At 36.9% G+C, this 15309-nt stretch overlaps 1 protein-coding gene across 3 annotated transcripts in view; it reads right to left on the reverse strand.

Moving 5' to 3' along the window:
- WBP11 (WW domain binding protein 11) overlaps positions 1 to 15309 on the reverse strand; it is a 17025-nt gene continuing 1716 nt past the window's right edge. For all 3 annotated transcript variants that reach the window (XM_002822974.5, XM_054526875.2, XM_063712046.1), the window contains 11 exons: positions 14858 to 14966; positions 14297 to 14328; positions 13173 to 13266; positions 10341 to 10537; positions 8503 to 8636; positions 8076 to 8275; positions 7281 to 7472; positions 4705 to 4806; positions 3992 to 4285; positions 2487 to 2669; positions 1 to 1021 (listed from right to left, as the gene is read on the reverse strand). In XM_002822974.5, the coding sequence (XP_002823020.1) occupies positions 588 to 1021; positions 2487 to 2669; positions 3992 to 4285; positions 4705 to 4806; positions 7281 to 7472; positions 8076 to 8275; positions 8503 to 8636; positions 10341 to 10537; positions 13173 to 13266; positions 14297 to 14328; positions 14858 to 14921 (1926 nt within the window). In that variant the 5' untranslated portion in view covers positions 14922 to 14966 and the 3' untranslated portion in view covers positions 1 to 587. The remainder of the gene's footprint in view (positions 1022 to 2486; positions 2670 to 3991; positions 4286 to 4704; positions 4807 to 7280; positions 7473 to 8075; positions 8276 to 8502; positions 8637 to 10340; positions 10538 to 13172; positions 13267 to 14296; positions 14329 to 14857; positions 14967 to 15309) is intronic.

A 15309-nucleotide genomic window follows, 5' to 3' on the forward strand; every position in this document is an offset into this window, starting at 1 on the left:
TTGGTGTAGAACATTTATTTATTTTTCCCACAAATCACTGAAAGTTTAGGTCAGTGGGAAATAATTTTAATCAAATAATTGTACATTTTCTTCCCACATATCCTGCCTTGTATTAGGAAATGACATTGTGATCCATTTCATTACAAGTAAAATATTACAAAATATTTACAGGAAAATATTAAAAATAACTCAAACACAAAAGGCAAGATGAAATAAACTTTTTTTTTTTTTCCAGAAATCTCTACTCCAGTGCCCACAGCACACAAGAGTCAAAACAAATAAGCAACTAAGATCCCCCGATCACAAATTTCCAAAGAACTGGAGGAGGGGAAGAAACAGGGTGAAAATGGTGGTGTGAAAGGGAATGGATGTTAGCAGCACTGCTTCAATAACTGATCTATTCTGGATGAAATACCCTCTTTTATGTGCAGTAAATTCTGAACAAGTCTAAATTTTAGGATATTCCTTGAACTGAAATTAGAAAATACCCTGACAATGGAAGCAGCTCTTTCATCTAAGTTTAATAAGAGCCTCTTTCTCCATGGGCCACTGTTGTGAACAGAAGCCTGTTCTGGCATCAAAAGCTGTCACAGTAGCCCTTCCATCTCTTTCATGAAAGCCTCATAGACATCATCCTTAGTTTGTACTGAGACAGGAACAGAAGGACCAGATTTGGGTGCTGCTTTGGCAAGAGGCACAGCAGAATCATCCTCTGACTTTCTTTGGGGAGCAGCAGTAGCCCCTTTATTCTCCCGACGTACTCTCAGTGCAGTGGGCACAAATCGAGTAATCTCGGCCTTGGGATTAGTGATCTGTGGCTTGGCACTGATGGTTGCTGTGGCTTTCTTCTCAATGGTGGCTGCACTTGTATCATCCGCTTTGGGTCGCTGAATCAAGTTGGGTGGGGCACTTAAAACCCCAGGGTTTGGCAAGGGAGCTGGTGGGAACAGCCCAGGGGGCGCAGGTCCAAGGGGAGGCACCAAAGGTGGGCGCATCATGCCAGGACGAGGTGGAGGAATACCTAAATGAATAAAATAGGCAAGATGAATATTGTAAGAACTAATAAAATTTACCTACTATTAAGGACATTTAAATATTGGTTGCCAATTTTTAAATAAATGGATAACAACTTACAGAAAATAAGCTGAATTCATATTGATTGCTATTTGAAACTCAGGAATATTTTATTATAAAACAGTATTTACCTTCAGCCTATATTCCTGTACTTACAGTATTATGTTCTCTTCTTCTCTAAATAACATCCTACTTTAAAATATAAAGTGACATCAACTGGCTTCAAATTACTATCTCAAATCTCACATCCCAAGATTCTATTCCAGTTGCATAGTGCAGATATTAGTAAGGACAAGGTCAGGAGACTGATCCCTATGCATTATATTCCATACCATTTCCCCTGCACAAAAAGGTCAATAGGCAGGAAATAAAATTTTAACCCTGGTCATCAAATGCACACGGAGGCCAAGCACGATGGCTCACACTTGTAATCCCAGCACTTGGGGAGGCGGAGGCGGGTGGATCATTTGAGGTCAGGAGCTTGAGACCAGCCTGATGACCAACATGATGAAACCCTGTCTCTACTAAAAATACAAAATTAGCTGGGCGTGGTGGTGCACGCCTGTAATCCCAGCTACTTGGGAGGCTGAGGCAGGAGAATTGCTTGAACCCAGGAGGCAGAGGTTGCAGTGAGCTGAGATCCCGCCATTGCACTCCAGCCTGGGCAAGAAGAACGAAACTCCGTCTCAAAGAAAAAAACAATGCACATGGAGTAAGAGAATGCAACTAATCACAATCTGTCATCATTACTGGAAAAGAACTCATGTCCTATGGACAGTTCAGACATACACAATATTCATACACCAAGAACTGCAGATTTCAGTTCTTCAAATGCCACTTTTAAATGAAATATAAAGTACCATATTTTATCAAATCTAAGATCCTATTGATTACATAAACTCATAATTATTCTGTGTACCACTAAGAGAGAGAGAGAGGAAAAAAAGCCCCAGCTGGGGCATTTAAAAGCAGATCTTCACATGAAACTGTGACATTTCAGTGTTGTAAACTAGAAATATACCTACCACATAAAACAAGCCCACAAGAAAATCTGCATGTCTAACCTTGACATTGGGTAGAGGAAAGGGAAAAAAACACTCTCTGTAATTTTAAACTTTAAAGTTGGTACTCATGCAGATGCATCAAACGGCTTCATAACTACAACTAAAACCAAAAAATTATCAAATAGAGAATTTCATCTCATGTTCTCTGGCTACAAGTCCCTCAAGTGAACCAAGTGCAAATACCCACTGGAAGAACTCTACTTCAAGCCAGGTCAACAGCAACTTGAAAACCACCACCGACTGTAAGATGACCTCAGATTTCAGAATACTGAAATGTGACCATATGTATTAAGAGCAAATTAAATAAACAGCAGGCTAAGTTTTTATTATAGAAATTGAAAGCATCACCTGGAGGTGCAGGGGGAGGTAGCCTTGGTGGGGGTCCACGAGGAGGGGGACCAGGAGGCAGACCTGGAGGTGGACCTGGGGGAGGGCCAGGGGGTCGGCCTGGTGGTGGTCCTGGAGGTAAAAGTCGGGGTAAGGGCCCTCGGAGTCCTGGCATTCCAGGTGGTCTCAGGAATGGAGGAGCTCCTGAAAAGAGAAAAATGATAAATTAATGTCACACAAATGTACATTAAGTAATAATTACGGCTTAAAAGTAACTCAAATATGGTTTGACTTTAACCTGAAATCAGATTAACTTCAAAAAGTTAATGAAACATACATGGAAACAGAATTCATTCAATAAATATCTGAGTACAGCCGGGCATGGTGGCTCATGCCTGTAATCCCAGCACTTTGGGATGCTGAAGTGGGTGGATCACGAGGTCAGGAGTTCAAGACCAGCCTGGCCAAGATGGTGAAACCCTGTCTCTACTAAAAATACATAAAAATTAGCCGGGCATGGTGGCGGGCACCTGTAATCCCCGCTACTCGGCAGGCTGAGGCAGGAGAATGGCATGAACCCGGGAGGCGGAGCTTGTAGTGAGCTGAGATCGCGCCATTGCACTCCAGCCTGGGCGACAGAACGAGACTCCGTCTTAAAATAAAAAAAAAAAATCTGAGCACCAGAAAAATGGTACTGGATTTGTTGTGGATCTTTTCACTTTATTTCCCAACACTGACAAAAAGCATACTCAATCACAGCTCCGCAATGCTGGAAATATACAAAGGTGATAAGAATTCTTAAATGGTTCCAGTATAAGCTGAAAATGGAATATAAAACACAATGCTTTAAGGACCCCTTGAAACTCATGAATATATAGACAAAGACCACTAAGAATGACATAAAATAGGTAACTTTGCTTTGCATCAATCAGAAAATGATTAGCTCAACTGAAGAAAACTTAGTAGGCTGACAATAGGATGAAGGACTAAAATCACAAATAGCTGAAAAGTTCTCTGTTGCTTCATTTTATAAATAATCTTTTTATACTTTCAAGCTGAACACTTAATAAACAGACTAATCACCTTCGCCTCTAAAAAGAACTACAACTAAAAAACTATGGAGATTACACTGACATTCAACATTCCTAACCTAAGAACACGAGACATTATTAACTTTGTCTTACTCCTACCTGCTGCCGATAAGAGCTAGGTCAACTTATCACACTAAAAAGCAATACTAAAGAGAACCTCCATTACATGTTCAAGTTTCTGTCTGCTGTAATAAGAAAAACTTTGAAAACAAGAGTGCTCTGGAGAAAAACAGGTGGCTGTCAGTAGAACTATGAGTTGCAAACAATGGTTTGGGAGTGAACAAGCTTTACTTGTCCTTTGAGAATCCTTCACATCTTAAGAGAATCCCATTAGGAGGAAACAAGAAAACATGAACACTAACAACACATAGTATTTTTTGGAATGACTTCACTCTAACCTCATTTAAACTTTATTCACATTATGTAAGTGTTTACCTGGAGGTGGACCAGGAGGAAGGCCTGTAGGTGGCCCAGGAGGCCGTAATGGTGGAGCAGGTGGTGGTCCAAGAGGTGGTGGTCCTGGCATGGGAGGTGCTTGTATCTGAGAAGGAGGAACAGACTGCGGCGGAGCCTGCTGCTGTGAAGAAGCAGTGGATGTGCCATCAGAATGGGATTCCTCTTTATGCTGCTTTTGTGATTGCTTTTCTGCTTCAGAGTCATCAGAATCATCATCATCATCGTCCTCTGAAAATTCCTCTACTTCCCGTCCCTCCTCAGGGATTTCTTGACCTGAAAGAAATTTTAAACCCAGTAAATGGAGTTGATTCATTTTCTTACAGTTTGGAGAACAGCAATGACTGAATACACATGGTTAATAAATGTGTTCTCAAAATCAAAAACCAAATAGTCTTCTTCAATAAAATACTTAGATGTGAAAGAAATAACATTCTACTCATCTATGTTAATGCAGCATAGTGGAATGAACTCAGGCTTTAAAATCAGACAGACCAATATTTAAATGCCAGCCCAATCATTTACTTGCTGTGTAACTTTAGGCAGCCTACATAATGGTTCCAAACCTTATTTTTGTAAAACAAGGACTTATTACTTACTTGAAGGTTGCTGAGATACTAAATGGAAAAATGTATGTAAAGTAATTAGCGTGAGGATACACCAAAAGGTGATTCACTACTTTTTCCCTGCCTCACCTGCCATACGAAGCATCATGGCTTGAAGAGGAGTCAGTTCCTTCATGTTCTTCTTTTTCTTCCTTGATTTTCCAGGCATATCTGCAAACCGTACACTCAGACCTAAGGGGACAAAGGAGGGAGTGGAGTAGATTGGCATCAACAAAATTCAGTAAATGTTTTCTATGTAACACTATAAAGTACTAGATATGATTGCTACCCACTACTTGGCAGAGGTGCAGGATGAGATAGCTCTATTAATGATATGAACACCCAGATAAAAACAATTTTCTAGAAAATATAAATTACTAAAGTTGGCCAAAGAAGTGATAAGCCCAGAATATACAAAACTTAAATGGTAGTTGAAGATCTACTCCTTAAAGGCTACAAATAATTTTAGGAGGAAATTCAGCCAAACACTAAATTACAGAAATCTGATAAAGAGCATAGGAAAAGATGAAATGTTACCCAACTCATGAAACTAGCCTAACCATGATACCAAAATTCATCTACTGGCCAACATAAAATATAAGCAAGTTACACATGTTTATAGCAGCACAATCTGCAATTGCAAAAATATGAAACTAATTTAAATGTCATCAACCAACCAGTGGTTAAAGAAAATGTGGTATATATCCACCATGGAATACTACTCAGCCATAAAATGGAACAAAATAATGGCCTTTACAGCAACTTAGATGAAGTTGGAGGCAATTAAGTGAAGTAATTCAGGAATGAAAAACCAAATATTGTATGCTCTCACTTATAAGTGGGAGCTAAGATACGAGGATACAAAAGCCTAAGAATGATACAACGGACTTTGGGGACTCAGTGGGGAAGGGTGGGAGGGGAGTGAGGGAAAGGAGACTACAAACTGGGTACAGTATATATACTACTTGGGTGAGGGATGCATCAAAATCTCAGAAATCACCATTAAAGAACTCATCCATGTAACCAAACACAACCTGTTCTCTAAAAACTATCAAAATTAAAATTTACAAAAAGGAAAAAAAAATAAGCAAGTTGAATCCAAGTGTTCTAAAAGCCAGCAATCTAATTCACTAAAGAACTTACAAAAAACAAAAAAGTTACATCCCAACAGATACCTAAAAAATATTTATGATTTAAAAAAACCTATTAGCAAGCTAAGAATAAAAAGAACTTAATTGACAAAGGCTATCCATTAGACACTGGATAGGAGTATTTTTAGTTGGTAAACATTTTAGAAGAATAGTTCCATGTGAACAGGACTTTAGTTTTGTTTACCCTGTATCCTTAGTGCCTAGAAAAAATGCCATATATAGTAAAAACTCAATAAATATTAGCTGAGTGAATATCAACTCAGAGTTGGGACGGCCATTTTCAGAACATGTGTGTTCATGAGAATATATAAGAAAAATCTGGCTGGGTTGGTGGCTCATGCCTGTATTCCCAGCACTTTGGGAGGCCGAGGTGGGCAGATCACCTGTGGTCAGGAGTTCGAAACCAGCCTGGCCAACACGGTGAAACCCTGTCTCTACTAAAAATACAAAAATTAGCTGGGTGTGGTGGCGGGTGCCTGTAATCCCAGCTACTTGGGAGACTGAGGCAGGAGAATCGCTTGAACCTAGGAGATGGAGGTTGCAGTGAGCTGAGGTTGTGCCATTGCACTCCAACCTGGGCGACAAGAGTGAGATTGTCTCAAAAAACAAAAGAAAAAAAGAAAAAAAAAATCTGTCGGCAGAATAAAAGGAAAAGAAGGCAAGAGACCACACAGACCCAGAAAAAAATGGAGCTGCCGTGGCTCTAATGGCTTTCTACTTTTCAGTACTAGTTCCTACCTAATAGTCCTCTATAATAATTTTTCATTACCAGCTCTATCATTTTTAACCAGCTTTTTTGTTTTTGCAACCACGATTCTTAAGACACAGCAGGAGAAAAATTTGTCATTATCAATATTAATATTAGTATTACATAGTATTATATAAATATTCTGTTGTAGGCCACATAAACAATCCCAAAAGAAGCTCCAAAACTGCTGAGGTTTGACAGAATTGGTGTGCATTTTCCACTGTCAGTACCTATTATGATGCTTAAAATTTTCTTGACAAATGTCCCATTTGAATTTTTTAATAATCAAATAAACACACACATTATAGATATAATATGTTTCATGATTCCACTCATGAGTGTACCTGGGTTATAATTATGATCCTGGTTCATGTAAGATACCATAAAAGGGCTTCAAAGGTACGTATTTAAACAGATTTATAAAATACAACATCAATGTTTTTCTTAATATGGCTACTCTCCTTTCTTTCCTATAACATACCCATAATAATACATTTATGCTGTTGAATACTTATACCTTTTACCCCAAAGTGAACTTTATTACATAGACATTTTTATTACATACAGTTTAATGTTTTTCCTCATAAACATCCACTGAGTACTTACTGTGTCAAAAACTTTCAAAATTTTAATATATAAGATGAATACAGCTATGATCCCGACTTCCAAAGATTTCAGAGTACTCTCACAGATTCATTAATAAATTAGGACCTTCAGCTTGTTTTCTCTTTATTGATCAAGACCATGAATCCTTCATCTGCACATACCTGACTTCTTTTCTTCATTGTTGTCTCTCTCACCATCATCACGGTGCACAAATTCATCCCCATCACTTTCTCCATCTGATTTGTCGGTGTCACTGTCATCAGTACTGTCATCATGCTTATCTTGATCCATGTCCTCAGGATAGCCATCATCTTCACTGGTGCTAGAAACATCATCATCATGACCTCGCTGGGCTGAAAAGTGGGAAGGGAACATGGAGAAGTAGTATGATTGGACCCTCCACTACATGGTACCCAGAAATACAGAAAATTAAGCTATTTAACTCAGACTGTAACAACTTAATTCTTACCAAAAAAAAAATTTCCTGTATATATAGCTATTCATACAGTCTAACAAAATTTTCATTTGCCAATAATTTTAAACACTTCTTTTTGGTAATTTAAGATTTTTTTAAAAAGAGGTTCTAATTTGAAAACCCATTTCCTCCTTTAGCAACAATCATGTTTGTATACACATACACAGTCACTGATGTATACGACACTCTAATCTGATGACAATAAAGCTAAAAGGGAACCAGATATACAAGTCTTAAAGGATTAGTAGCAAGAGTGACGTCTCCAAGAAAAGCCTAATTTAAAACACAATAAACATTTCTATACTTATGTATGATGCTTTTACTTGAGTAGATCCTATGATTTATCTAACTGTATGTATATTAGTATGTACATGATATCCTTTCATTTACTTCCTAAGTTCTGAGGGTGGTGAACAATATGTTAAACAGGGCCAACATAAAAAATGATAGTTATAAGAGCAAAAGAACAGTCACTTCTCACCAAGTTCAGGACTATACAACATGTCTTCATCTCGCCTACGAGGGGGAAGATCTAGGGCAAAACCCACTTTACGGCCATACATCTGCACGACTTGAGGAGGAGGTGGACCAGGGGGAGGGCCAGGAGGTTTTCTGCCAGGGGGCAAACGTGGAACACCATGTCCAAGAAGAGGAAGGATAGAAACTGCCCGAGTTGGAGGTCTGTTAAAAAAAAACAAAAACAAAAAAACCCCCACAGTAATCACTTAACAGTAATATTTATTTTCTCTTCTAAACAATTTTCAAGGGATTTCTTATTTTACATTTAATCAAATGTCACACTGTTTATATCCATATTGTCTTTTATTTCCCCCTGCATTAATTTTGGCACTGGACAGTCAACTTGTGCCTTCACTAAATGCTCTCTGATTGTGACACTGCTTCCTTACCCATAGGCTGAGGTTTTCTTTAGGATAGAGGGTGGCTGGGCACCAGGAAGTGGAATGTCCTGGATCAAAATGTTGGAAGGAGCATGTGGCATATCTGGCAAAGGAATACTCTCCACTTCCACATGCTGAGCATTCTGAAACAGAGAGAACCATTCAACAGTATGATAAAAAAGTCATCTACTAACTAAACACTAAAAATAACAAGTCAGCTGTTTCGTAACTTGGACATGCTTTCCAACTAACATAAATATCACCAAAACCCCCCACAAAAATAACCTTACGTCAATACTTCCACATTGTCAAAGAACTGAAAGAAATCTTTACTTCTAAAAACGTCAGAACCCAGCTGTTTTTTTCTCCTCTTATCAGGTAATTCTTTTTGGATGATTCAAAATAGCTGTTGTCTAGAGAAACCGAACTGTTACAAGTATCTAGCCCCAGAGCTACCCTATTTAATATGCAGGGTGATAGAAAAATACATGTCAGGCTGGCGTGGTGGCTCACACCTGTAATCCGAGCATTTTGGGAGGCTGAGGTGGGTGGATCACGAGGTCAGGAGTTTGAGACCAGCCTGGCCAATATGGTGAAACTCCATCTCTAACAAAAATACAAAAATCAGCCAGTCGTGGGGGCGTGTGCCTGTAGTCCCAGCTACTCAGGAGGCTGAGGGAGGAGAATTGCTTGAACCTGGGAGGCAGAGATTGCAGTGAGCCAAGATGGTGCCACTGCACTCCAGCTTTGGCAACAGAGACTCGGTCTCAAAAACAAAAAATAAACAAAAAAAAGAAAAATAATACATGTCAACTAACAAATAGTATATATCCAGTGGTGGAGGTTGGGCTCATTAGCTTGCCTATGTTGAATTTCTGCTGTGTATTAGCTTAGCTTGACTAAGCAAGGTAACCTGTGCCTTCATCTGTAAAATGGGAGACATATTACCTCCTTTACAGAAATTATAGCATTTGATTTTTTCCCATCTTTGAGGTAAAATTTACAAAATGTACAAATTCAGTAAGTTTTGACAAATGCATATACCTCATACTCCTTCCCAATCCATCTCTAATATCATCCCCCAAGGCAACCACAGCTACATTTTTTTTTCCTACAGATTATCTGTGACTATTCTAGAATTTCATAAAAATGAAATCATAACAATGAGATAAACTTAGCATGTTTTTGAGATTTACTCACAATTTTTCTTTTTTTATTCCATGCTGTTTTGAGTATTAGATTATTCCTTTTATTGCTGAATAGTATTCTACTGTATAAATATGCTACAGTTTAATTATCCATTATCCTGTTAGTGAACACCTAGGCTGATCCCAGTTTTTGAATTAATTTCTTCTGTTTAAATAAAGAGGATTAGATTTGCAGGTTCACACGGCAGGTATATGTTTAGTTTTAGAAGAAACTGCTATAAGGAAGAGGTTCAACATGACTAATTCTCCCATTAACTTTTTAAATCTAAGTATAGGTTGAGCATCCCTAATCTGAAAATCTGAAATGCTCCAAAATCCTTAACTTTTTGACTCCCATATGATGCCATGGTGGAAAAATCCACACCTGACCTAATGTGATGGGTCGTAGTTTTGTTTCATGCACAAAATTTATAAAATTATCTTCAGGCTATGTGTATATGAAACATAAATTTCATGCTTAGACTAGGGTCCCATCCCCAAAATATATGCAAATATACGCAAAAACAAAACAAAACATAAAAAAAACCCAACCACCCTAAATCCAAAACACTTCTGGTCCCAAGCACTTTGCATAAGGGATACTCAATCTGTATAGTATTTTAGTTTATCTCTCAAAAAAAAAAAAAAAACCTTGATTACCTTGACAGCATCAAAATATTGGCTAAGTTGAGCCCTCTTCTGTTCATATTCTACTTCTAGCTTTCTCAATTCTTTGTAAATATCTGGATTCTCTTTTTCATAGAGTCGTAGAATACGTTCAAAGGTTTCACGCAGCTTTTTACGCTTGTCTTTCAGTACTTTCTCATTTAATTGTGGCTGTTGCACTGGGTTAAACTCTAAGAGAAAAAGTAGATTATGGAATTAAATATAACAGGCCACTTCAATTAGGTATCAATAGGTTACATAATAAAAACCTCCATATATGCTAAAAAATTTTTAAGAGATCTAGACACTAGACGTACTCTTTTCAATTTTATTCAAAGAACTACAATATTTATTAAAATCCCCACCCTTTTTAGATGGCCACTAATTTTACCTTTCTCAGAAATGCCACCTAATTGACTTTCATCTTCATTGTAATAAAAATCAGTTTTCACTGCTCTGTGCTGAAAACCTGGTGAAGATTCTGTCAGATTTGTGTTTACCTACTACATTAGTCCTGTCAAATTTTGAGATCTTAAGCATTTTACTTGAATTCTCTGATTTTTTGCTTCCTCATCTGAAAAATGGAGATGTTAATCACTTTGTAATAAAGCTATGATGATACAATGGGATTACAAATAAAATATCCAGTGGTGTTTGACTCACCACTTAACTATAATCTTTATAACAGATCCGTATTCCTGGCCTAGCTACCATACAATCCTTTCTCTCCCTAACTAATCATGTGTCAGTACGGGGCTTAACTGCAGGTCCTCTATCCCAAGAATAAGACCTCCAGGCCTGCCTGGTCAATCATATCCCCCCATCTTCCTTTTTAGTGAATGACTCAGAGATCAATTAGCACATGATCCAAACTGGGACCAGAACCTTCTCTGAGATTTTAAATGTAGATGTGAGAGAGAGAAGCTCTTAGATTTTCTTTCTGGATGTGTTATGTAGAGAGAAAACAAATCTAGAGCTGCCTGTAGCCTTGTCTCCCAATCATCACTAATTACACACATATATTACACCTTCTATCCCAAGGAGAAGTTCAGTAGTAGTAAGCTGAATGAGGCTAACAGAGATCAGACTAGACAGATGGACAGTACTGATGATGAGATTGGATTTTGAGGCTAGTTTCTCTCAGGGATTTCTCATCTTTTTTTTATGTTAAGACTTCTTAATTAAGAGAGCCAATGCATGCTTTTTTCTGCCTTAACTAGTCTGTATTGAGTTTTATAAATTGTAACTAGACCCCTGATGAATAGTATTCTCTTCACCCCTTTCCTTTTTCTTAAAAGAATAACAAGTTTATCTTCTTCCTTAAATCCTATTAACTATTATTAATCTTGGCAATTTATTCAAATCCAGAGGGTGTATTCTTACACCATACTAATCCTAGTGTGATTAGTAAAAGCGTTGAATGCCTGAGTTTTAATCTCAGCTTTGCCACTACATAGCAGTGTGACCTTGAGGAAAGCTATGTAATCTCTCTATGCCTGAGTTTTCTTACCTGTATAATACGGACAGTGCACCTACCCTAAAAAATTGTGAGGATTAGAAAACTGGTGGAAAAAAACTGGTGCGTAGGTGTATAGCAAGACAACTACTCAAGAAACCTCAGTTATTACTATTATCTCCTTTTAAAACAACACATAACATTCGGGGTCATTTAAAGAAGGATTCTCTGATTCCCCAAGGAAAGTAATTATCCCTGCTGATATTCAGACCAGAGGCAGGAAGTGGAATCAGTTACAGCTGAACTGGGAAATATCTGGGCTCCTGAAGCCTGACCCAGAACTCTTACCCAGGCTAGCTGCACAGATTCTCCCACATTATTTCAGAAAACTTGTAATAGCCTAATGCCATGACTGAATTTTTTTTTGTACCCCATTTAATGTATCATTGAGGAGTTTCCTTCCATCTCTTTTACTTACTACTCTGTTTTTGGGCAAAACATGGAACTTGTAACGATCACTTTAAAATGCTATTTTACAAAAGTGGCAAAGGGTAGAAGACAAAGCGGCAAAAACTTGACAGGTGAAAAGCACATGGAAGTTAACTAGACTATTTTATTTTTTTGCATGTTTGAAAATTTCTATTAAAAAAACAAAATATTCTACATGTTCTAATATTAAACAGAATGGATATTTGTGGGTTAGGATAACATTTCCAGTGGCAACATCAATGATTTTCAAACTGAGATGCAAAAAAAGATAACATGCAGCTATTTCATGTGATTCCAGTTATAACAAAGCAACGATACTTAAAATGCATATGAAGAGTGAATAAAATTATTCTATAAAATGTGAAAAAGGCAGAGAATCCTGGTATAGTATTTTATTATTTGTTTCTTTAAGGTATTTGATGATTTTTTCTATATCCTTACTAAACAGATAAGTATCTTTTTGGCTCTTCTGACTGGAAAAATTGGAAATTGCCTTATATTCACAGGGGCCTAATACTTAGATTTACATGGTAGTTGCCAACATTAAATAAAAGACGACAAACAAAAAACCCAAGGTTATTTCATAAACCAGATTAAGTCTTCTCCTGAAAAGCAAGCTGGCCAAACTGTGTTTCTGTTATCTCATAATAACAATTAACTGAAAGCCAAATAATCGCTTCCCTCTTATTCTGGTAATATGGGGTCTCCAGTTTGCAACAGCCCTCTAGCACTCCATTTTGTCTCCCTGAAACTAACATTAAATCCAAGCATCAAATGCCATCATGCTGTTCTCTTTTACTTACGCCTATGCTGCTTCACTCATTACCTGCCTGCCTCTGTACGTGTCAGACTGTTATAGCTGCCTGTTTGTAAATTCTTACCCATTTCATCCAATTTCTCCATGTCTCGGATTATCTGTTTTGGATCCTTCATCTTTAAAACTGCAGCTCGAACCATCATGCGCTGTTTTTTGTTCTTAGAAAAATAAAAGAAGGACAGATGTCAAGAAGTCAGGCACTCAGGAGTTTTACTTCAACTTGCTTTAAGAATCTAAACAGAATAACTCCTTGGCTTCTGATCACTTGTTTCAACCACCAGAAACAGCTATGTAATTTTTTGCCTTAAAAACGTTTACACTTGTCAAAAAGATAAAGAAATGCTATTTTTAAGATGCGCTTTCTTAGTAAAGTATTTCTTTGAACTCTGTGAGATCTTCAGCAGTTACTTAAACACACACACACTTTAAAGTTCTTTTTTTTAACCCCTTATGTTCTTGAAGACCTTGGGTGATCGTTCCTGCCCCTTGTTGTAAAACCTCTGCTAGTTGAAGTCCAAAGCAAAGGTTGAAGCTAAATTCTAAAATTAGATAAAGAATATTTAAAAATTTTGCAGGAGTTAATGCTAAACATGAAAACACAATTGAACATTATTTAAAATCTGTATTGCTTCAATGTATTATACTATCATACTATGCTATAAAGCACAATACTATAACGCAAATCCTTTCTTATTCTTTTGAAGTACTTTGCCACAAATTCAACAGCTAAGAGGACAATGCTAATTGGGAAAATGGATATATAAATCTAATATAACTATAAATATTATAAACCTACATATATATATTTAAGCTAATGTAATATATATAATAGCTAATCAGGAAAATGGATAAAGCTATCTAGCATCATGTTTATTTCCATCCTCATCAGCAGACTTTAAAACAGTTATGTTTTAATGAGTAACAAAAAAGAATTATTTTCAAAAGTATTTTTTAACTCACTGGGAAAAGTAATCAAACAATGGCATTATAACCTGTAGTGAGCTTCTCTGCAAAGTTACTTCAGTTCCCAAATAAAGTTTGGCTTAGTATATCTTACAGTTTTTATAAAAAGCATAAAGTATCTTTTCTAAAAAATATTAGAAATGTTATTCTGAAACCCACTAATCCCAAATCACAAGATGAGCCAAACAATACTTAAAGTTTTATAAGATGCCTCTAAAATCATACCTTCTTTAATTCTCTCTTCCGGGCTTCCTTTCCTTTAAAAGGAGAGAGGGAGATATAAAATTTTTGAATCTTGAACATTAGCATTTCCTCCAATTTAATACAGGTAATTCTTTATTGTGGGAAGTTACAGTATGCGCTGTAAAAGAGCAGCATCTTTGGCTTCTATCCACTACATGCCAAGAGCATCCCTCTAATTATGACAACAAAAATGTCAAGGCATTTTTGCTTAATGTTTCATAAAAAACAACTATGAATCTGAAGGAAAAACATAATATAAAATGCGAAACAAGGGCTCGCAAAACTAATTTGCTCAATTCAAATATAAAAAGAAAGATTTCAGCCTATTCTACTTTGCAAGTCAATCAAATTTGAAAAATAAAATATGGGTACTAATTTCTTTGCATATTTAAAGTCTTAATGTGCCCATACAAATACTGAATATACAATTTATTCCTCCTATCACTGCTGGTCTTGTAATTAAGCCACAGAGAAAGAAATTCCCTAATATTTGCAATTTTTAACGCTCTCCTACTTCATCATTCCACACTAATCGACACTTACGGGCTTGGTCTGTGGGGTTCATAAATTTTCCACTCTTGGTGGATGATGTAGATCTCCGTCCCATGTTGACAATTTCTATGGTTTACTTGTTCATTAAAAAAAGAAAAACCTGTGAAGGTGAAGACAAAGAAATAGCTTATATCTCCTAAATTTATTTCTTCCTTTTTCTAGTCCCTACCAATCTCTGAAAAAACAATTCCTTTAATTAGAAATTCTGTGAGACTGTTCTTTCCTTAGTTTTGACTTTAATGTCCAAGAAAGATGGCATCACCTTTCTTGACCATGAAAATTTAGATCTCTATCATTGTTTAGAAATGTGATGAGTGTGAAGACCACTTTGAATATCCTCAAGTCATCAGTTTAGCTTTTTTCTTATGGATCACAGCACTGACTTTGTCAACTGATAAAAACAACTAGAAAATGCTTTAACGATATGGCACAAACCATGAACA

The sequence above is a fragment of the Pongo abelii genome, chromosome 10, assembly GCF_028885655.2.
Source record: "Pongo abelii isolate AG06213 chromosome 10, NHGRI_mPonAbe1-v2.0_pri, whole genome shotgun sequence".
In the NCBI taxonomy this organism is placed as follows: Eukaryota; Metazoa; Chordata; class Mammalia; order Primates; family Hominidae; genus Pongo; species Pongo abelii.